The sequence below is a fragment of the Mustela nivalis genome (assembly GCF_964662115.1).
Source record: "Mustela nivalis genome assembly, chromosome: 20".
NCBI classification, from domain to species: Eukaryota; Metazoa; Chordata; class Mammalia; order Carnivora; family Mustelidae; genus Mustela; species Mustela nivalis.
In genome coordinates, this window is record NC_139039.1 from 26,491,202 (window position 1) to 26,514,614 (window position 23,413).

Here is a 23,413-nt window from a genome sequence, read left to right on the forward strand (position 1 = left end):
CTCCTAACAAAGTCAAGTAGCTCTTAATGTTAATCTATATTTATGGCGATTATCAGAACTATATATTCTTAGAGACGAAAATGAATGTAAATATGGCACCCCCTCAATTTCCAGATGAAAAATGCAATTAGCACATTTCTGAGAAAAAAATAGGATATAAAATCTATACCAAAGCTCAGTCTAAAAAACTACAAGAATATTTTTGTGGCAGTCCTAACAGAGTATTTTATATCAAGAGAATTGTCTTGGAAAATCTGGTTTTTTTATTACCATACACAGAGTGATAGAGTTTCTTGCTGGAGGATGTCTGGATATATTGAGATAAAGATCTTGCTAAGCAAAATCTTTAATTATGATTATAAAGGTAGAGCTCTACTTTCACAGGTGTATAATCAGGTAGGATTCCATCCAATAACCTGGATTCATTCTTTCTTTTATCCTTAAATATGTAATGTTCCTTGAGCACAGCCTATATTCTAGGCATTGTTCTAGGTCTTATTGTATACGTGGCTTCATTCTATTTCCATACAACCCTCTGATGTAGATATAATCTCATCTTAGAAGGGACAAAAATGAGGCCTAAAGCTTACCTGACTGGCCCAAATTCATATTGCTAAGAAGTATAAAACAATAATTAAAGGAAGCGAAATTTGAATCTAGGTTGAGCTGACACTAACTTCTTCTTTCCACTATAGCCCAGTTTCTATCATGCCCAAATCCTGGGCTGTGTAAGGAGCTTCTACTCTCAAGGAATTTACAATTTAGCTAGGCAAATGTTACATACATTCTATTATCATGTTTAAAAAATTTCAAGATAATATCTACATCTTTTTTAGATTTGCTGCAGAACTATAGCATATTTTTATTTCTCTAAGCTTAAGCTGATCAGAATACAGTTTGAAAGTCAAAAATATTCCCTAGTTAATTCTAAAAATAATGTTTTAAACAGAACACTCACTAAAAGGTTTTTAAGGATAATGATAATTATCACCAAAAGGAGTTAAGCAAACCATTACAACACCACAACTTTGATTCTGTGAATTTTATATAAATATGTGTGTGCAAATACCAACTATCTAGTGCTGTGCACAGTATGATTTGCAAAAAAAATAAAACCATAGCATATAATATGTCAATTCAGCCTCAATGCGAACAAGGGGTAACATATTTACAAGTCGCAGCCATAACTGGCTACATTACTGGTACTACCATCATGAAATAGATCTTTTATTTTTAATCCCAGAACAGAGATCTGCTACGAGAAAAGATACAGTATAGAAAGAAGAACATTGAGGAACACTGTAGATTTGGAATCCGTTTTTTAACTCCTGGACATTCTCTTTTACAGACAGTTGACAGACCAAAGGACTGGTACAAGACAATGTTTAAGCAAATCCACATGGTGCACAAGCCAGGTATGTACGTTACTGTTTTCTGATCCGATCCTCCTGGCTGAGGGAATTCTCCATCTACTCCTGTAGAGTTCTCGTCCGCATAGACTCTTAACAGCCTAGCAACACCACGGCCCTCCCTCTTTCCTCTGCTCCTTCTGTCACCCTCCAATCACAGACACCTGTGCTCCTGCCTCACTCCTGAGCTGCCAAGAAGCCTCTCATTAGGTGACCCTTGGAGGGCTGCCTGGTGCTCTGCTCCCTCGCTCCTTCCCTGTCCACCATCTGCAGCGAGTTGTGTGGCCCAGTGGGTGCATAAACAGACTCATTGCTCCTCTGTCCACACATGTCATCTTCTTTTAGAGAGAGTGAGCAGAGGTGCGCGATTCAGAAGAGAAAGCTGCCTAAAGAAAGGAGGAAAAGGCATTGACCTTGCATGCTGGGGAGAGGGCTGCCCGAGCAAATAGGTCACAGATAAGCCAGGGCAAACTTCAGAAGCCAGCAACAAAACAATATTAGAAACATTTTTATAATGGCATAATGAACTAGGCAAAAGACATTGATTTTCTTTCTTTCTTTCTTTCTTTTTAAGATTTATTTACTTATTTATTTGACCGAGAGAGAATGAGAGAGAGAGAGAGAGAGCTCCCAAGCAGGGGGGAGGAGCAGAGGGAGAGGGAAAAGCAGACTCCTCATCGAGCAGGGAGCGCGATGCGGGACTCGATCCCAGGACCCTGAGATCATGACCTGAGACGAAGGCAGAGTCCTTTTTTTTTTTTTTTTTTTTTTTTTTTAAGATTTATTTATAGTTTGACAGAGAGAGATCACAGGTAGACAGAGAGTCAGGCAGAGAGACAGGGGGTAGCAGGCTCCCTGCTCAGCAAAAAGCCTGACACTGGGCTGGATCCCAGGACCAAGAGACCATGACCTGAGCTGAAGGCAGAGGCTTAACCCACTATGCCACCCAGGCGCCCCTGAAGGCAGAGTCTGAACCGGTGGAGCCACCCAGGCACCAGGCACCCAATACACTGGTTTTTGACCAGATTTTTGTTTGTTTGTTTCGCTGAAGTTCTACTGTCTTGTTATGATATGGTGACCGAATCTGTATTACCATAATATTTATGTTTCATTTTCTAGATGATGACACAGACATGTATAATACTCCTTATACATATAACGCAGGTAGGACGGGTTTCCTTGCTGACGATGAATGCTATATGCTCGGCAATGCTTGGAAGCACTCACACTCACTTTTTCACCCGTTTGAGCCGCATGTTTTCAGTTTGTACAATTAAGAGGTTGCTGGTTTTCTTTTCTCAAGCATGCATGACCCGAGGATCGATCTTTTCTCATGGAAATGAGAACTAATACTGTTTTCTCTCATTCATTCTCACTGTCATTTTATCCTGGGCCTCAGGAATATTTAACCCAAGTCTGAAGGACAGCGTGAAAGAACACGCTGTCACTAGGGTATGAAGTCAGATAAAGATCTCCTTTTATCAGCAGCAAGCGTGGTCACGATTGCGTAAGATCGTTCAAACACACTTCACAAAAAACAAGTCCGGCAAAGTATTCTGTGACTTTGTCCCTGCGTGTGCTCCCAAAATGCAAACATTCATTGAAGGGTTTTTTTTTTTTTTTGAAATCCCACTCTGCGGGGCCACTTTCCTGATGCGGAGTTGCCAACCATCCTGATGATACCCCCCGCAATTCTGGGCGTTTCTCCTTGCGTTTGAGTGCATTGTTGTCGTGTGACTCGGTTGCAGGCTGGAGTGAAGGACCCCTCCAGAATATTTCCCTTTCTCCTAAATGTCACATTAGGGGACCCCATGGAGAGCCTCCTGTTGCCATTCACCCCCAGGCTAGAGACTGTCGCAGAGCCTGGTTTTCCTTTCCTGACATGGGGCTGTTCCCCTCTCCCTCAACGGCAGCAACCTCGCCTCCCTTAGGGGTCCCCTTGTCAGCTGCAGAACTGCACAAGACTCTCCTCTCCTTGATGCCGGAAGGCCAGCCCTCAAGCCCCTTAACTGTTAGGGATTCTGCTGACTGGTCTCCAAGGACAAACAGAGAAGAAAAACCGGGCAGAACCAGGTTAGCAAACTGTAAGACCTCTCAGGTTTGGGTCCTCCCTCTTCCCAGATGACAAGAGGAAGCCCAGGAAAATGTTTCCCTCAACTTGTATTCCTAGCCACGGTTTCTCCGGACTCACCTCCTGGGTTTGGTTTGTTAAAAACAAAACAAAACAAAACAAAAACTCGGCCAAGTAAATTTTAGGTATTAGTGGCTTTATTCAACGATTCACAAATCTGGCAGCATCCAATCTAGCAGATAGAAAGGAGCTCTGGGGAGCTGTACAAAAAGAAAGACTTTTATAGGGCAGAAGGGAGCCAAACAAGGAAGCTATACTAGGCCAAAAAACCAAACAACAACAAAAAAAGTGGGAAGGTGATTGCAAGATTAGTTTTCCTTTGGGGCACGGCAGGTGAGCTCCCTGGTGCTGGTCAGGCAATTCCTGATCATCTGGTTTAAGATTCCGTTTCTAGCAAAGCCAAAACTGTAATTAAGTGTCCATTTGGTGACATGGGGCTCAGCCTACAGAAGTGACTCCATTTGGGCCCTGTTTTATTTTTCGCAAGCTGTAAAGTTGAAGTCTGATTGTAGAATCTGAGCCAAACAGTAAGTGCAGACATTATCTTTTCTTCCTTCCTTCCTTCTTTTCTCTCTCTCTTTTTAAAGATTCATTTATTTATTTGGGGGGGGGGGGCACTAGCTGGAGGAGGGGCAAAGGGAGAGGGAGAGAGAGCAGCCTCAGGCAGACTCCCTGCTGAGCAGAGAGCCCAATGGAGGGTTCCATCCCATGACCCTGAGATCATGACCTGAGCCAAAACCAAGAGCTGCACGGGAGCCACCCAGGCATCCCCAGACATTGGCTTTTCATTTGTCACTGCAGCCGGGCGCGGTGGCGCGCGCCTGTAGTCCCAGCTACTCGGGAGGCTGAGGCAGGAGGATCGCTTGAGCCCAGGAGTTCTGGGCTGTAGTGCGCTATGCCGATCGGGTGTCCACACTAAGTTCGGCATCAATATGGTGACCTCCCGGGAGCGGGGGACCACCAGGTTGCCTAAGGAGGGGTGAACCGGCCCAGGTCGGAAACGGAGCAGGTCAAAACTCCCGTGCTGATCATTTGTCACTGCAGTGTGTATGGCCCCTCAGGAGAAGTCGATGAATGAAAATTGACCTGACTCCAAAGATTCAGGTGGCAGGAAATTCAGAATTTTTATACTGATTTTTACTACTGAAATTCTGTATCCTTCAGTAATTAGTAAATTGAACAGTAGTTACATATAACCTCGCAGAGCCCTTAGGGGTGGTTTTGCTATTTCTTTGGTAGACAAAACAATTGGAACGAGCCTCTTCGCTCTCTACGAACCCTGCGTCCCACTGTGCTCTGTCTCGTCCTTCCTGCCTGTTTTTGTGTTTTGTTTTGTTTTGTTTTCCCTAAGCCATCTCTGCTGCCCACTTCCCCCACGCACCCACCCAAACCAATCCTCCAAGGCTCACTCCAGTGCCATGGGTTCCGTAATATCTTCTCTGACCAATCCACCATCTTTTAAAATCTTTAATTTTTAATATGTATTTTCCTCATTTACCCTTTATCATGTTTCCAATTATTTTTTATTTCTTTCTTTCTTCCTTCCTTCCTTCCTTTCTTTCTTTCACAGAGGGAGAGAGAGAGAGAGAGAGCACAAGCAGGGGGAGCGACAGGCACAGGGAGAAGCAGGCTCCCTGCTGAGCAAGGAGCCTGATGCAGGACTCGATCCCAGGACCTTAGGATCATGACCTGAGCTGAAGGCAGATGCTTAAGCGGCTGAGCCACCCAGGCATCCCCCAATTATTTTCAATCACAGTTCTATCCGTGCCCCATTTCCCCAGATCCACTACAAGCTTAAAGGGGATTTTTGTGTCCTTAAGCCTTGCTTAAAGCTTATACACAGCACACGTACAACTTGCTCAATATTTTGTTCAATTACAATTAACATGTCAACGATCACATGTAAGTCAGAACTTTTAAAGTAATAGAAGATATTTGGAAATGGTTCTGGGAACTATTTTGTAAACTTAACTATGTTTTTAGTTTATATTACCCAGGAGAAAATTTTCCTTTGAGCACCTGTAAGTTGATTCCTAATACCAGTCTGAATTATTACTAATTTCAAAATGATTGTTGAAGATTTACCGTAATCAGTCATTGTGTACAGAATATATCAATAACAAATTAATATATTAATCATGCTTAATAAATTAATAATATTCATAAATCGATTAAGAAGTACCCCCCAATGCATGCATCATGGATATGCTTACTGATAACAATGTTGTTATTTTGTGGGGTGTAAGTAATTTAATGTGCTTTTAAAATGTTATCTGCTTCTTTTTGTTTTGTCGTGTTGTGTTTCACGACAGGCCTATACAACTCACCCTACAGTGCTCAGTCACATCCTGCGGCAAAGACCCAGACCTACAGACCCCTCTCCAAAAGTCACTCGGACAATGGCACTGATGTCTTTAAGGATGCCTCCTCCCCTGTCCCTCCCCCACATGTTCCTCCTCCTCCTCCTCCACTTCGGCCAAGAGATCGATCTTCAACAGAAAAGTAAGACATTTCCCCCCGAAGTAGCTTATCCTCAGTTTAGTATAGAAGTAAGACCATCCGGCAGGAGACTCTAGCAGGAGACTTGGTGCTTACGTTACGGAGATGCTAGGCACAGAACCTCCGAGAGCGCATGCGCCCTGTTGACCTCCTCTGGTGCGACTGTAGCAAACAGAATCTTGATTCATAATCTCATAATCCCCTAGGTTTGAAGTAACATGAGCACAGTCTTTTTGATCAATAAATGTATATAAGAAGACGAATAAGTAGAATTAATTGACACTTACTTCCTTTGACATTGCATGTCAGAGACTCTGGGGTTAATTTTCATTTTCCTCAGATTTGAAATGTTAGGTCTATTAATGATTTACAGTTTCCCCTCTGGTACACAACAGTCTCTTTTTGAAACCAGGCAAGGTTAGTCATAAATAATATATAAGGCAGTAGTTAGTGTCTATTTGTGACTCATTTCTACCAGCTTTTCAAGATGATACTAATTTTCATTGCTCCACTAAATTTTTATAGGAACTATTCACACAAAAATAAAAATTTATAAACACACTTTCACTGTGTAATTTTTATTAAGATGATGACTAATCTACTTATAGATTACTCTCTACCTTTGTTGAGAGCTCACTATGCTAAGTACTTTCCCTCTATTATGTCATTTAATTCTGAGAATGACCCAATATGTTCTATTTTAAACCCATTTTAGAGAGAAGAAACTGTGGTTTAGGAATTAAAGTAAATTTCTCAGCTCCCACAGCTCATATGTCCAAGCCAGGATTCAAACTCAGCTCTTTCTAAAGCCCATGCGATTCTGGCAATTAAGGACAATTTAAGAATCATTCAACATTAATACTAATTCTTAAGCATCCACCTATCCTATTCATCCCATAAATACTATATTTATCTCACTGTACCATTAAGAGTAACTGATGAGTATAGAGGATACAAGATACCATGAAACAGACACACATCACGTGTGAAGAGGTCCTCACTTTAATCTCCTCATGATAAACTGTATGTTTATAAGTGTGACACCCTAAATTTGAGAAATAATTGTCTATACACAAAACAGCATCCCTGCTATTAAAAATGAACCCAAATTAACTCAAATTTAAATGTATTATTTGTCCTATGCTTAGTAGAAATAAATTTCTCATTAAGAAATATGATCATCACTTAAGATTTTGTAGCTGCTTCCGTATACATTGTTTTAATAGAAGCCTTCTTTCGTCCTGGCTACCTAGAAAAGCTTTACTTCCAAAGTTCTTTGTTGACCTCCTTTTGAAGGATATTAGTTCAGGAAAAAGAGCTGCTTCCAAGGTCTCTTATGCAAGAGGGTGGCTGTCTGAATCCGGTTTTTCAAGGGTAACACCAAAGGAGGCTCTCTGCAGCCACACAGCTTGCTTCTGTGGACGGCAGCCCAAGTGACACTTTTGTACTTTTCCCAAACTGTGACGCCACTTGCAGGATAAATAAGATCAAGCATGGCGTGTACATTACTCCTTGTCACTTTGGATCAAGGATGCCTGGTCACAGAGCGGTGAGCTAAACTCACATAACTCAATGGACCATAACCGCCATTTACTCTGACATGAATATACACAGCTGTGATTTGTACACCATCCCCAGGGTTTCCAAGGAGAGTCCTGGCTGCGTGCATTTCTGTATACCCCTGTGTGAGTTACTGAGCCAGCAAGATCATGCATTAAAAAAAAAAAAAAGAGGAAAATATAATATGAAATAAAAGAATGGCTTTCCTTAAATCGTTTATATAAAACAACATATACATGTAGTGTTTTTTGCAGATTAACTTTCTATACTGAGATACTTTTTAAAAACCTATGCTAACCTCTGTAAACAGATAGCAAGTGGTTTTCTAGTACCGCTTGAAGCATTCAGAATTATTTTTATGTAATTGTTGTTTATTTCTAGGCATGACTGGGATCCTCCAGATAGAAAAGTGGACACAAGAAAATTTCGTTCTGAGCCAAGGAGTATTTTTGAATATGAACCCGGGAAGTCATCCATTCTCCAGCATGAAAGACCAGTAAGCACTTGCCCTAAACAGAATGCCGGCTCTCTAGGTTTCTGGGTTCCCAAGCAGACTTGAAGTTTGTATGCTTTAGCAATGTTTGTCGCAAAAGTAATTTATGGATTTGGCGGTGTTTAGAAATCAAGTTGATTTTGTATCATGATTCGTGCCTCTTGTCTGAGAATTAGAGATTTGCTCTCTAATATATTATCCCTACCAACCAAACAGGGGACCCATTTTCATAGAACTATAGCTGTGCCTCATCACAGCCCTGAGCTTAATGTTTTTTAAATTCATAAATGCAATACTTAATTGCTAGTCTATATTGCTAATGAGAAAAATCATGCATTAGTCTCTCTGATACAAATGGGCCCACAAAGTCCATCCCTTCCACATCGGTTGCTTAATGTTTCTTTGAATTAAGGGGAAATTTCCCAAATGCCTTTCTTTTAAAAAAACAAGTTGTTTTAATTGATTCTTATTAAATCTCTCTCAGGTTACCAAGCCTCAAGCTTCCTGATTGTCCATCTAATGGATCAAGATTCTATTTAACTTGGCAGAGGTTTTTCCTAGTTATTTCATCCATGCAAACAAAAAGATACATTAACTTGAAAATAACCACTTGGTTCTTCCAAGTGCAATATAACAAATAGGGTTATTCTCTGGCCCTCTTGGCTTTTATTTTCCCAGTCCCCCTTTCTGAGTCCTCTGCTTTCCCTCCTCGACCGTGCCCTCTGGATCTCTTTGAAACTATAATTCCTTGGCATCTCTATCAAAACCTGCATCTAGAGGTCCATCTATAATTTACACTCCTCATTGTCTTAAAAGAATTTTGGGTGCTGTCAGTGAAGAGGAAAAAGTTTTCTTTGTTCACTCCTTTAAGAGTATCCAAGAAAGCACATTATTACATAGAATGCAAGCCCAGCCCTGAAATTTGATTGGAAACCCTTGCCTTACGACACCCAACATGAGCGCCCTTGATTTCATTTTTGAAACCCTGTATTTATGGTTATGTTCTTCAGAAATATGTTCAAAAACCTTATAATCACACAATTCAAACATACCGTGTATGTAAGCTTTCTTTGCCTTTCTTCAAATAACTCTTATCTTTTAGAGTAACAGAACTTCACCAGAAAAACTGAAAGAAAAAAAAAAAAAAGGAACATCACTAGTTTGAAGGCTTAGTGCAAACTCTGAATTCGTTTACCGGCTTGTACAATTGCATATCATCCTTTGAAATTTCTAGTCTGAGAATTGAGTGAACCATGACGTTACCATTGCAAAAAACTGAAAGTAGCAAATAATTCTGCAACATAATGAGCCTCAGATTTAAATGTAAATAATTAAATGATCATTGGTGATCTTCCTGACAATTTATAAGAACGCTGTGATTGTACTGAATGCTTTAGTAGCTGTGGTCTCAGGAAATAGGATGGGTTTTAGAAGCTCCCTCACCAGGATATTTCCATTATTGAGTCATTCAGTAACATTTACTGAGCACCAACTATGTGCCTGATGTTGTATTCGGTGCTGGGACACAGTAGTGACCAAGACACAGTCTCCACCCTGAGGAGCTCTGACTCTTTCATTCGATGAGTATGCGAAGCTAGACTTGTATTCTAAGGAGAGAAAGCTCTGGGATCATGGCATTGCTGGAGATTTGGGTATGGACAGGGCTCTGCAGCCACAGGCAAAAAGAAGTGGAAGGAACCACGAAACCCGGAAAGAAATGAGAATGGGTGTCATATGGAGAAACTGAAAGAACCAACATTTTTATTCCTCCTGAGCAATTTTGCAGGGGGCCAGCGCTATGCAAAAGGATTTGGGCTAGTCATCTATGCCATTTTGGCGTGGCCTTTTTTTATTCTAGGAACAGGCTATCCTCTTTTTTTCTTGTCACCCTGAATTCATTATCATTGCCTCCCTAAAGCAGAAAAAAAAAAAAGACAAAAGTCTAACTGCACAGTGATATCGCAGAGACTGCTGTGGTTTCCTTAGGATCCGGGAGCATCTTTAACCCACAAGGTGTAGGAGATGAAGAGCAGATTTGCTAAATGATCGTGGTATAGTAGCAAATGAACAAAACTTGAGGATTTCAAAGGAATGCGCTCTCCTGTCTTTTTACTCCCAAACGGTTTGTGAGCATTCCTTTGCTCTTTTCCTATTTAGTTTTTGTAAATGATACAAAACGCTCGGTAATTTTCTGTTGCTCTTTTGAATTCTTAGATGACCCCATCATCTGCCCAGTCTCTCCAGGCGTCACCCTGGCCTCCCCGCGCTCTCTCTCAAAGTTCTCAAAGTCCTCCCCTGGCCCCTCCTCTCTGCTGGTCACAGTGTGTCCATTGCCGCATGAGAGGGACAGCTACCCAGTTACGCTCCCTAATGCTCCTCAAGTGCCCTGAGAGCAAAACCCAAATTTCTTCATGTAATTGCCAAAAAACCTTGTGGTCTGGCCCCTGCGGACCTGTCCGGCCTCGTGTCTCTTCCTGCTCTTCCTGCCAACTCGCCGTGAGCCAGCTAGACAGACAGCCTTCAATGCCTGCCTTCTGGACTTTTGTACAGGCCCGTCCTCTGCCAGGAAAGCTCTCTCTCCGTCCCATCTCACCTGTGGCCTTGTCTCTTTTTCCCCAGGGCACCATGGCTGACACCTGGGGACGGGGATGGGAAGTAAAACTCCCTTACTGTGTGCCTATAGCAATGGGCATTTCCTCCTGACACCCTGAATTCTAACGGCCCGTTGACTTGTCTGTGTCCCTCATTAGATGTTAAGCACCTTGAAGGCAGGGACCGTGTCTAGTGCACGCGTTGTATCCCCAGCATCCAGCACAATGCCTGGCACATGGTAGGTGTTCAGTGAATAGCCATCGGACTAATAACTGAATGAATGAATATAGGTTTTACCCTTGTGTTTAGTGGGTAAAACCGGTGAGGGTTGATCCCTGTTCTGTGGCTCATCTATAAAGTCTATACTTTCCTAGCAACAAACGGCAACGTGGGTGTCCATCAAAGTACACAAAGGGGATCTGACACACGGCTATTAGTAACTATGGTTCCCTAATCCCCTGATTCCCTGAAATACACAGTGGGCAGAGGGGGCCAAACCGCTTGAATAAAAGTCCTCCCCCAGACTCTGGCCAAAGGGATGCCCTTCTTCCTTAGGAATCAATGGTAGAAGTGTTTCTGGTTTTAGCAGGAAAGTAAAGGTCAGTGCAGTTTCTTGAAAGCTGTAGATGTTCATTTGACTGTAAGTTTGAAAACATTGATTAAAGGGGCCTAATCTTTGATCTACAAAAGTACTTCACAATTACCAGGAATTTACCATTAATGGACTTGAACCACATGTAGTCCGTGAAGCAATCACACAAACTCTCTGCTGAGATTATATTAATAGAAACTTTACATCCCATCTGGATTGGATATATTTATAGGTGAGCCAAAATTAAATTACATTAAATTAAATCAAATCAAAGTAAGCACATATTCAGGATCTCTCTGCATGTGGTAAAATGAAAACAATAGGAAGACATTACCTTTCTTTACAGTAACTAAGCCAGTACATAATGATAAAAGCAGAAAGAAATAATCACCGAAAACAGAGCTGAAATGCAATTTAAACCCGCAGTGAATTTATACTTCCTTATCCATGATGATCGTCAAAGCTTAATGTATAAAAATTTGGGGAGTTTCATCTGGTGGTTTTGAATCCAACTCTCAATACATATATCATTTACTGCGGAACCAGAATAAATATAAAACACAGTGGTGAATACCATTAAAGCTTTAAAATCTAATGAGCATAAATTTTTAAGAACTAAGTTATGTGAACACTTCTTTTTGTTTGGAACCACATACAGAAATTACATGTCTATAATGAGAATATGGAGAAAAGTAGAATTTCTGTAACCTCAAAAGCAACTATATGCTTTGAAATTGTAGAAAACATAAAAACTTTAAGAACGGCTCACCCTTGATTGTCTTTAAAAAAGAATCCGTCCGATTTATAGTTTTAGATTTTCTTAAATGCTTCCTCTTGCACTGAAACACATTTGTTTTCAGCACAGATTTGCTAGGTTTTTCAAAGTAATAAGAGAACAAAAAAGATCAGAAAAATGTGCAACAATGTATCTGCTTTTTTTGGTTGTTTTTATGAGCAATTAGAGTAACACATGATCAGGCTTCCTAAGTTTCCCAGTGTTCACATCGGTGTCAAACAACTCAAAGGAATTTTCAAGTTTTGCATGGAAAGTGTTGATTTAGTGAGATTCTGAGTGTGTATATATGACTGTTGGCGGACCATGTGTCTATCTACCACTGACTTTTGTGAGGTTTCTGTATACCTTAGCAGGGATCTAGATTGCTACATAATACATATCATTGTTGCATAACTAAGGCGATTCAATAGGTCAACCACAGTGAAAAGAAAATTCTAGTTCTGCCACTTGCATCTCTCTACCATAAAAGCTATACTCAAAAGTATGCCTCTCATTAAGTTCCAACATTATAGATAATTATCAATGATCATTGTTTGGGTCATTCTCTCTACTGGATGGATTCTAGATGACACTAGAATCTGAGACTCTACATTAAATTTTTAACCTAAAAAATCATAATTAAAAACTGTCATTCAAAGCTATGGTGCAAGATGGTAGATAGTCTTCCTTTTCCACATTCTATCATAGAAATATACTTCTATACATCAGGATTTCGTGTATCTGTTTGTTATGTATTTTCTTAAGGTGAAAGTTAAAATGAAGTTGTAACCACTGGTAAATATACTTATTTTTTTAGTAAATTTGCTGCCCTCTGCTGTTCAAAATGTTTTTTAAACAAATTTGTTTACTCCAAGAGAAATTTCTATCTCCCTTTAGCAAAACAAAATGCTAAATGTGAAACCAGAATCATAAAATCAAGAATTGGTAATATTATTAAGTTTATAATATTAAAAGCAAGGAGATTTGAAAGAATCAAAGATTCGTTTTCTTGTGGAAGAAGTACTAGGCCTCTATAGACAGAACAAAAACTACTAGAAAATTCTTTCCAATGTCAGGGTGCTTGGGTGGCTCAGTCCGTTAAGTGGCTGCCTTTGGCTTGGTCACGTTCTCAGGGTCCTGGGATTGAGTCTAACTTCAGCGGTGAGTCTGCGCCCTCTACCCCTCCCCCCAGCTTGCACGTGCTTTCTGTAATAAGTAAACAAAAATCTTTGAAAAAAATTTTAAAAAGAAAAAAAAAGAAAATTCCCTCTAATGTCAATTACCCTAAAAATTCAGCTCCAGTAGAGCTACTCCATAAAATATTCGTATTCTATAGCCATTATCTAAATAACAGGAGGAAAACTGCATTTTAGCTAAGATCAAAATCTCAATTAGTACTTTGCACTATAGAATCAATTATAAATTGAATCAGGTTTTCTGCAATCTTTACCATAGTAATTACAGGATATTCTCCACAACATTATGATAGTAAAGCAAAGTAAGATTTCATTTTTTATTAACAGAATATATTATTAACCCCAGGGGTACAGGTCTGTGAATCGCCAGGTTTATACTCTTCACAGCACTCAACGTAGCACATACCCTCCCCAATGTCCATAACCCCACTGCCCTCTCCCTACCCCTCTCCCCCCAGCAACCCTCAGTTTGTTTTGTGAGATTAAGAGTCTCTTATGGTTTGTCTCCCTCCCAATCCCATCTTGTTTCAGTTTTTCCTTCCCTACCCCCCCAATCCCCCACATTGCCTCTCAAATTCTTCATACCGGGGAGATCATATGATAATGTCTTTCTCTGACTGACTTATTTGCTCAGCCTAATACCCTCTAGTTCCATCTACGTCGTTGCAAAAGGCAAGATTTCATTTCTTTTGATGGCTGCATAGTACTCCATTATATATGCAAAATAAGATTTTAAAAGAAGGAAAAGAACCATCTCAATACCAGAATGCCATTGTGAGTTGTTTTTGTTGTTGCTGTTTTGTTTTTTTGTTTTGTTTTGTTTTGTTTTTGGTAAATTGTGTTTTCTTCCTGTGTTCATCCAAACACAGGCTTCACGATATCATTACAAATACTGTAGAAACACATGACTGAATTCGGCTTTTATCACTCACCATTCCACATAAACATCCCCCAGAATTACTCAAGGTCTTTATCATTATGATCATCACATCTTTTGGATAACTTAGCCCCTTTCACTATTTTGTTATGATGCCTCAAATTTTCCTATTGCTGTCTGTAGCTACCATGATAATCTCCTATTATAAAATATTGAAATAAAAAGCTCATCTCTAAAATACTCTGGATATAATTGATTCTTGCATACAGACTCTATCCTATTAACAAAATGATTGGGAATTCAAAAAGGCAATAAAACACTTGGACAAGCTAATGTCAAAATAATGGGTTTTGTTTGAATAGGAACTGCTATCTCAAAACCCTCGATAGTATGAAGATTATGTCCTCTTCTGGCCAAGGTAAATGGCTTTTAGGGAACTGAGATATATATATTTTTTTTTTCCTGACTTAAAATATCACTGTCCAGCTACACCATGTTTAATTAGTGCCATGCAAATAATGGTTAAAGAAGTAATAACCCACATGTGGTACTTTAAGCATCTTCACTTAATATTAAGTCAATAGTATGAATCAGTCTGATCAGGCGTATATTATGTAAAAGCATTCAGGATATTGTGGATAAAGTAAATGTTCCATGTCTGAATTTTCCACTACTAAAGCAATTGTATGTACTTTCTCAAGCTGTTTATATTAACACTCCTAGTTTTCACAATACTCAGAAACACCACCAGAGGGGAGCAAGTCAACTATGAAAATTGGCTTCTTCCCTGAATCACAGTGTCAACCAAACCAGAGTGCGATTCTCCCCACACTTAGCCAGCTACAGTAGTGTGGAAACCCAACCACCTCCAGATCCATTTCTCCAGCTGAAGGTAGACAGGAGAAGGAGATTCTTGGGGTGGTAGCTCATAAAAATGTCATCATGCCTCACTTTCTAGGAGGCTCCTTGTCTTCACATCTTTTCAGGGCTCCAGACCATTCTCTAAGTTATCTGGGTCTCCCCAGGGGCACCTTAACTTTTCTGAAACATTTCCTCCTGCTCACTGGTGTCCTCTTCGTCCCATCAAGAAGCTCCATCTAACGAATCAGTGTTTCCTTCACCCCTTTCTTACAGCCCCCTCTCCCAACAACTCTGACACCTGTTCCAAAAGAACCCGGCCGGAAGCCTCTTTCTGTTTCAAGAGACGGAGAAGTAACGGGTAGCCCCTCCCCTCCGCCCAGGACTGGCCTCCCCATACCAAGCCCGTGCACCCCGACTCTTTCCCCCACCTTGGTGAGCTCCTTCCTTCATTACCTTTTCTAATGCCCTTCGGGAAAATCAGGGGTAGCCCTTGCTTTCCAGAGGCTAAGGGGACAGCCTGGCCCTAGCTGACTCCACCTTGCTGCCCCTTACTTTCTCAACTAGACCCCAGGTTCTTCATGCCAGTCGACCCCTAACAGCCCCCCAGCACCTTTCACCCCTCCCCCCACTTCTGTTCCCACCTTCTCCCTCCCCCTCTCCGCCACGCTCTCCACATACCTGCACCCAAGCCAGCTGCCTGCGGAACGCAGCCTTACATGCTGGGATCAGTGAGGACAGGGGCGGTGGAGCGACTCCCCCAGATCAACTACTTGGTGACTAAGTTGAGTCTATTTTAACTTGAATCGGCTAACATTAGCCTAGTTCTGGGATGCTATCCATGTTCCTTCTGGCCATCACAGTGTTTTTCGTATTTCTGCAAATTCAAAAAAAAAAAGGCCAGAGATGGACAGAGGAATTGACTAGGGGCCTAGGTAATGCCATCTAAGCTCATCTTCATATCCTAATTTTACTCATTTTACTTTACATCCTTTGTTCTCTCCTGCTAAGATTTGTGGGATGAGAGTTGGTGCATGTTTGCGTGCAAATGCGCGTGCGTGTTTTTCATACCACACGGCGTTTCCCTCACTCAGCTCAGTGTGCCTCTTCCTTCCCTTTTTCCTTCACATCTGCTCCAGACTGATCGCATAAATCCAGATGACATAGATTTAGAAAATGAGCCCTGGTATAAATTCTTTTCAGAACTGGAGTTTGGACGCCCGGTAAGTGAGGCTAGACTATTAATATAAGAAAATTAGGAGAATGTTGTTTGATTGATGAAAAATACCATTACCAGAAGAGATAGGTGTCATTTACAAAACAAAAGTCAAATGTATTGTTTAGACAAATTGGGTGCGGCTGAGCCCTCATCCGCTTCTGTACCAAATGGTTAACCCTGCTCAGACCCTTCCTATGTGCTTTGTCTCTACCGTGCCTCATGCATTAGGAAGATCGTATCTAAACAAATTCATAACGCTGAGATAGTTTCTGTCCTAGAATATTCAGGCAATTGTTAGAGGTTTATAGAAGATTTATATTTGCTTAGAGTCCATTTTGGTCTAGTTCAATCAGAAGAAATAGAGTGACATCTATGAAAATAATTACTATTATTATAGCTCCCATTTGCTGAAGAACTACCAAGCACTGGCGAGTGCTGGGTTCTGAGCTCTTTATCTCAGTTCTCTGGAGGCTTTTCCAATAAGAAGAAACCAGAGACCAGAGAGGACAAGTACTTTGCACAGGCTAGCAAGTGGTAGAGTCAGAAGTTAAAACCCCAGGCTTATTGAACACACCAAAAATCTCTGGCCAATTCCTTCAGTACTATACTGTCAGTATTAGAAATACCTCTATAAAATATCTCCTTTACTCTTAGGGATATAAGGAAAGAGAAAAAATAAAGAAATCCTATGAACCTTGATTTCTAGTTTCATGTTAGTGAAACATCTTGGCCCCAGACCCCCACCAAAGGTGGGCCTAACGAGAATTGCTTAGTGTACTTGGGAAAAAGAGTCAACACCAGCCCTAAATGACAGTTTCCTTTATTAAAAGTTTCATTGGGGATCTCTATCTACCAATAGCTATACTTTTGATAGGCGTCATTTAGGTATTTTTTTTTAGTCTTACTGATGTTCCTGAATTTTAAAATTTTTAAAGAACAGAACAATTCCATTGCACAGAACTTTATTGAAGATCAGAGAGTGTGATCTTTCTTTTACCGTATCAGATACTGATTTATAGACTCCTAAACTGACCGTATATTTATTGGTTACTGAGTGGTTATAGTTGTCCCTGTCATCCATTAAAATGCAAAGGACACTTGGTTAGGTTTCCTCTTATTGAACTGGATCAAAAGTGACTGTAAAGGAATATAAACCAAAGAATTTTTCCTAGACTTTTTATACCTAATAGGAAAAGTGTTTTCTCTCATTTTCCCCCTTATTTCTATAAGTATTCATATAAATGCATTTTATTTTAGAGAAAAAAATCCTCTGGCTTTATTTTGTATGTATTGATATTACTGATTACCTGGTTTGTAGGGACTAGATGAATTTCTGTTCTGAGCCTAAACTATCAGCATTTGTCTATAATCATGTTCGGCCCCACATGGAAACTTACCAGCATGCTCTCTACCTGTGCCTTTAATGTCTCTTTAATGTAACTTGGCTTCCTTTGTGGCTAGAGACCACGAGTGCTCATGTTGATGTGACCAAATGAGTTTATAAATATACTAATCCCATCGCTAGTGATTTTACCCAGTGCTTGAGAATATTTACGAACACTGCACTCTTCCTCCTAGGCCACCCCCGTTTGGCTCCATTCGTGCGCTCTTTATGTGTGTCTGACGCTGTCAGCACTCAGTTTCTAACTGTTGTCACCTTTTCCACATGTCCATTCCTTGCTGCCATTGACTCTCCTCCATTCCATCTCTACACCTTCTGCTTCTGTGGTGCATCTACACCCAGCCCCCTAAAAAGGCTCTGGACTATGTTCGAGATCATTCTTCTGGTGTTTCCAATGAGGTAAAAACAAATTATTCTCTTTTTCAGATGTCTCTCTTAGGAGCTGATACTGTGATTCTGAACCGTCTGTGTTGTAACAACTCACCACAGTGTCTAAGCTGTTTTGGAAAAATCTGTCTTTGCATCATTGTGTCGTATCCAGCATCATTGCTTAGACATTAATCATTCCAAAGTTGTGGTTGGCTCTCTCTGAAACGTGGTGAAGAATCATTCCAGCCGTCAATTTCCGTTGAACTATTCAACACAGTCCTGGTGTCCAGGAGTGTGACAATTAAAAAAAAAATCAAAAGTGCACGCTTAGTGCTTGTATCAAGCATCTGTTTTGATTAGACGGTCAAAGACTACACAGAGCCATTTTGCCATCACGCTTGGAGGTGCAGAATGACAGTTAGGTTCTTAATTACATGTTTATGGCCCACATATTCTTAAAATTTATGTAATTCTTTCATTTTCCTAAATACGATTTGTGGATTTTAGCACCAGCTAGGATCAAGAATAGAGTTGACAAACAACTGGGATGTATGTCCCAATTTCCCAGTTCCACATCCTTGACAGGCATTACTAATCCTTCTCAATGCTATCATCCAAGCAGCCACTGTAATAGGTTATAACTGGCAGATGAGATGAAATGCATTTGCTGTCTCTGTTTTAGAATCCTCACGGCAATCCGCTAGGTAAAAAAAATATGTGCCAGGCAGTGCTACATTTTATTTGATTGCGTCAAAGAGAGTCTGAAAAAGGAAGAGAAACTCCAGCGTCAAAGCTTTTTATCCTGATTTCTGCAAAGAAAAAAATGAAATGATTTTGGAAGGCAGATTTAAGACTTACTGGTTGACCTAAGCAAAAGTGACAATTTTGCTAAACATTAGCCTCCCTGTGGTAACTCTTAGAAGCAGCTAGAATGGGAGCAGAGTATATAAACTGGTTTTACACAGTGGTTTCTCTGTGGTCCTCAGTATATACAAAAACACTTAATAAATAACTTATCGTCATCAAAAAGTCTTAACTGGGTTAAATATGTGCAACTAGAAAATAAAAGTAGGAAGACACCAATGCCTCAGAGAGTACTTCGGACACGTAGTGGTTATGGGCACAGTCTCAGCAGGAAATCTCCACCCCCCGAAGCTTCAATCTGTGATTCTGAACTAGGCATCAGAGCGCATGCTCAGACAGAAGTAATCAAAATATTTATATATTCAATAAAAAGCAAAATAGAATACTCAAGAACATTCTAGACTGCAGTCATTCCTAAGGCTTATAACCCTAAAGACCATCAAATATAAGAAGCAATTCTGTGTTGTATGTTATGTTACCTTCACAACTGAGGAAAGGCTTTTCGACCTACGAAGAGAATGAGAATTTACTTTGGAATTCAGTCTGGTCAGGTGTTTTTCTGATATGTTGGTCAGATAGTTCTAGGATGTTTTTAAGGTGGATCATTAGAATGGGCAGAAAATTTTGAGATTACCAAGTCCAACTCACTCATTTTTAAGTCAAGAAAAGTAGAGCCCAACGATTTTTTTAAAATTATGTCCAAGATCACAAGGTCAGATGACAGCAAGTTAAAAATAAAATACAAATCTCATAGCCTTCACTTCCACGCCATTCCCTTTCTACCACACTTCTTAGCACGTCCAAGAGATGTTTGTAGAACTCAAGACTTTAAGAAACAAGTTATTTACTTAATACTATTCCGTGTTAACTATTTTTGTGAAAAAAGTTCCCATAATTAACATTACATGATAACTCTTGGGCTAAAGATAGCAGAAACTTAACTCTGCATTCTACATGTGATGGTACTGGCAAAAAAAGTCACATAAAAAAGCACTTTGCTGGTGGTTAAACTAATTTGCCATTATGTCTTTGGAACTGAGAAGGACTATTGTATGATTCTGTAGTATATTAATTTCCCATTATGGTGTTTCAATGTATACAAAAATATTCTGATAAGGTACTGGATTCTATCTTCAATATCCTTACATAAAACATTTCTGGTAAAATCTGTAATTGATTAACTTACATTACCTTAACTACCATTTATTAAGTGCCTAGCATATGCCATGAATAACATACTTTCTAACCCATAAAACTGAGAAACTGGCATTAAGGGAGAACAATTAAGGACTTTTAAGCAAAGTTTAATCATACGATCACTTAGTAGAGTGAGTCAGTGTCCATACTATATTAAAATGAACTTCATTTAGGTATGTGAAAATATGGTAATATATAAACTCAGTAGATCACAATAGGTAAAAGAGGTTACCTCTTTTCTGGAGACGATTTCCATTTCAGAATGAATATCATTCACATAATTATCATTAAGTTTCTCTCTTAGCCATCTATCTAGACATTTCACTATTTCCTTATAATTTTTTAAAGATTTAATTTATTTATTTGACAGAGAGAGAGAGAGGTCACAAGCAGGCAGAGAGGCAGGCAGAGAAAGAGGGGGAAGCAGGCTCCCTGCCGAGCAGAGAGCCTCATGTGGGGCTCAATCCCAGGACTCTGGGATCATGACCTGAGCCAAAGGCAGAGGCTTAACCCACTGAGCCACCCAGGCGCCCCTCCTTATAATTTTATATTGGACTTTTTCCTTTGACCTTTCAGAAAAATCACAAAATTGGTTTCAGTTTATTTTGGATTGTGGAAACCAGCACAAGGAGACATAATTGTAGTTTCTTTGCCTAAATCTAAAACACCATTGATTTATCAATGAGAGCTGTCACTGCCTAGGCTGTGTTATATCCCACATTACAATTTTGTTCAGGCTCATTCCAAGCTGGCCATTCAAAGTCACTGATCACTCTGGGGTGATTACGGACGTTCTGCAATCGACACTTCTTGACAACCAGCTACGGTTTGTCATTGGGTTGTCCACAAAGGTCATGATCCACACAAGCCACAAGGCTCTGAGGCTGTTTGGTGTTGCTCTTCCACAAACGTATAGAATTAATATTTCTACACCAGAATATAATATGTTTACTTGTTTGCTTTCCTTCTTATTTAGTATTCATTTTTTTCACCTTTCCAGGGTCTAATCCAGAGTTCAGCAAGCTAAGTCATCATATACATTCATCAGATTAGTGGACCAAATTTTTTTCTTCTAATTTTATATTAGTTGAGAACCTAGGAATCTAAATGTTTTCTAAGAATTACAAATATTAAAATATGCTTTTTCTGTCTAGAAGGAAGGGAGGATGATCTCTAGCAGAAAGGTGCTTTTGTTTGCTTCTGGGCAAGGTTCCATTCTCACTCAGTAAGATGGAATTAAATGAAAATATTAATTAACAGAACCAATTTTAGAGTTACACATAAGAGGGCTTGTCAGACTTATTTCCATAAAGAATCTACATAAAGAATGTTAATATTCTAATTGGTTAATTGGTGCTAATTTATAAGTAGAAAATAAGGTTATGGAAATCGTTTTTAAAGTGTGGTTTAATTTCCACCAAGTGGGTTTGTAATAATCTGGTAAAATATTTCTATGTGATGGGAACTTTACATCAAATCTGTCAAATCCTGCTCTTTTGGGCTGACATTTTCAAACTTCCATAGGGAAGCACATTTTCAAGCTACAATTTCAGTTCTTCATCAAACCAAAGTTTGGGATAAATAATTAACCATCAAATATGCCCCAAAGCAAGACAATATATATATAATATATATATAATATAATATTATTAATATATAATAATATTATATATATAATATCACATATATACTTGTATATACATTTCCCTGTATACTCTAGACATCACCCCACAACTACTTTCACTCATCTTGCATTGTCATTTCAAATACTCAAGAGCTCAATACAGATCTCTCTTGCCTTAGATATTTCAATGTTTATTCTGGTAGATGGTCGTGTGGAGTGAAAAAGTCCTATCTAATATTTCTGTCTAATATCTATTTCACTGTACTGTTCAGTGCAGTACAATTGAGTATGAAAATGGTGTGTACAATAAGCATTTGGAATTATGTATCAATTTGTATTTTCTGTTTTTCTTTATTCCTACAGCCATGGACAGCTGAGAGTTGATGTTCTCATGAAAATTTTAAAAATCTACTTCTTTTTTAAAAAAGGTTCCATTTTGGTTTATCAATCATTTATTTTAAATCGACTCTGAACTTAGCTATTTTGAAAGATGCCACTCTGCCCCTGACTTAAATACCAGGCAGTTTAGTTTAATTTCAAACCAAATTCTGTGGTATTATTAAGATGCCATGCCTGTGTTGACAGAGGAAAGATGTCTCAAGTTCTGCTTAAATGTTATATTCTAAAGAGAATACCAGGCAACACAACAGAAAAATTATAAAGACGGTTTATGTTGTATAAGGGCTGAATGATGATTACAAATATTTTTTTAAACATCAAACCATTCCTTGATGCAGAAAATTTCTATTTACAGTCTATTTCCTATATGAAGAAGTGCTTAATGACTTTTCTTTTCTCCCCCAGGCAATGTTTGGGCTGTGGATAATTTGAGTTAGGCAGAAAAATACACTGTGGTATATCAAAAGAGAAAGTAGATAGAAAGAAAGTAGAAATCAGGTTACATGTTTTCTCTTTGAAAGACATTTTATGACCAAGATAAATGGGATTTTTCATCTCAGCTTTTATAATACTCTTTTTTAGGATACCTAGTTTAATGTCCAAGGACAAATGAAATATTGCCCTGGAAAAATTTTCATGGAACTATTTTTCTATCTTAACAGGCCTCCCTGTATCAATCCTCTATAGACAGAAGCCTGGAAAGACCTACTAGGTAAGAACATCATTGCAGCATGCGACCAGAATATTATATACCAGTGATCTCTCTTTTAATAGGAATGCTACTCAGCAAAATAATAATGAGGGTTATGTTATCACTCATTATTATTTGGGGCACCTACTTTATGAAGTTGTTTCATTTTGTTTTTACATCATTTCATATGATCATATTCAAAACTTTATAAAAATTAAATGAAATAATTCTGGATTTCTTTACTGAGAAATTCTTCCCTTCCCTGTCTCCTCTAAGCTCAGTTTTCTTTTCTTTGAATGGGAATTATAAAATCTAATTTTCAATATCATTAGGTGACTCTTACGATAGTATATTTGAAAAATGTATAAATTACTAGAAAATTTCTAAATTATGTTCTACATATTACATGCTCACCACATAAATCAGAAACATTGTTATTACAATAAATGGGGTCTTACTATATACTAGACATTCTAAGTACATAAACATAATCGATCCTTAAGATACCACGATAAGCTAAGTGCTATCCTCCCCACTTTATCTCTGAATAAACTAAAATTAGGCCTTATAACTTACCAAGTTCACACCATTGGCAAGGAGCAGAGACAAACTAGAATTGAACCAGAATAATCTGGAACCACTAGTCCTAACTGTTCTAGAAGTCTG

At 39.2% G+C, this 23,413-nt stretch overlaps 1 protein-coding gene across 32 annotated transcripts in view; it reads left to right on the forward strand.

The window, feature by feature from the left end:
• SORBS2 (sorbin and SH3 domain containing 2) overlaps positions 1 to 23,413 on the forward strand; it is a 211,019-nt gene that overhangs the window by 147,098 nt on the left and 40,508 nt on the right. For 14 of the 32 annotated variants that reach the window (XM_082715685.1, XM_082715691.1, XM_082715689.1 and 11 more), the window contains 8 exons: positions 1,349 to 1,415; positions 2,529 to 2,573; positions 5,853 to 6,042; positions 7,981 to 8,095; positions 15,259 to 15,417; positions 16,122 to 16,205; positions 17,946 to 18,002; positions 22,719 to 22,768. In XM_082715685.1, the coding sequence (XP_082571811.1) occupies positions 1,349 to 1,415; positions 2,529 to 2,573; positions 5,853 to 6,042; positions 7,981 to 8,095; positions 15,259 to 15,417; positions 16,122 to 16,205; positions 17,946 to 18,002; positions 22,719 to 22,768 (767 nt within the window). The remainder of the gene's footprint in view (positions 1 to 1,348; positions 1,416 to 2,528; positions 2,574 to 5,852; positions 6,043 to 7,980; positions 8,096 to 15,258; positions 15,418 to 16,121; positions 16,206 to 17,945; positions 18,003 to 22,718; positions 22,769 to 23,413) is intronic. The other 18 variants (XM_082715664.1, XM_082715694.1, XM_082715665.1 and 15 more) reach the window with 6 other exon arrangements.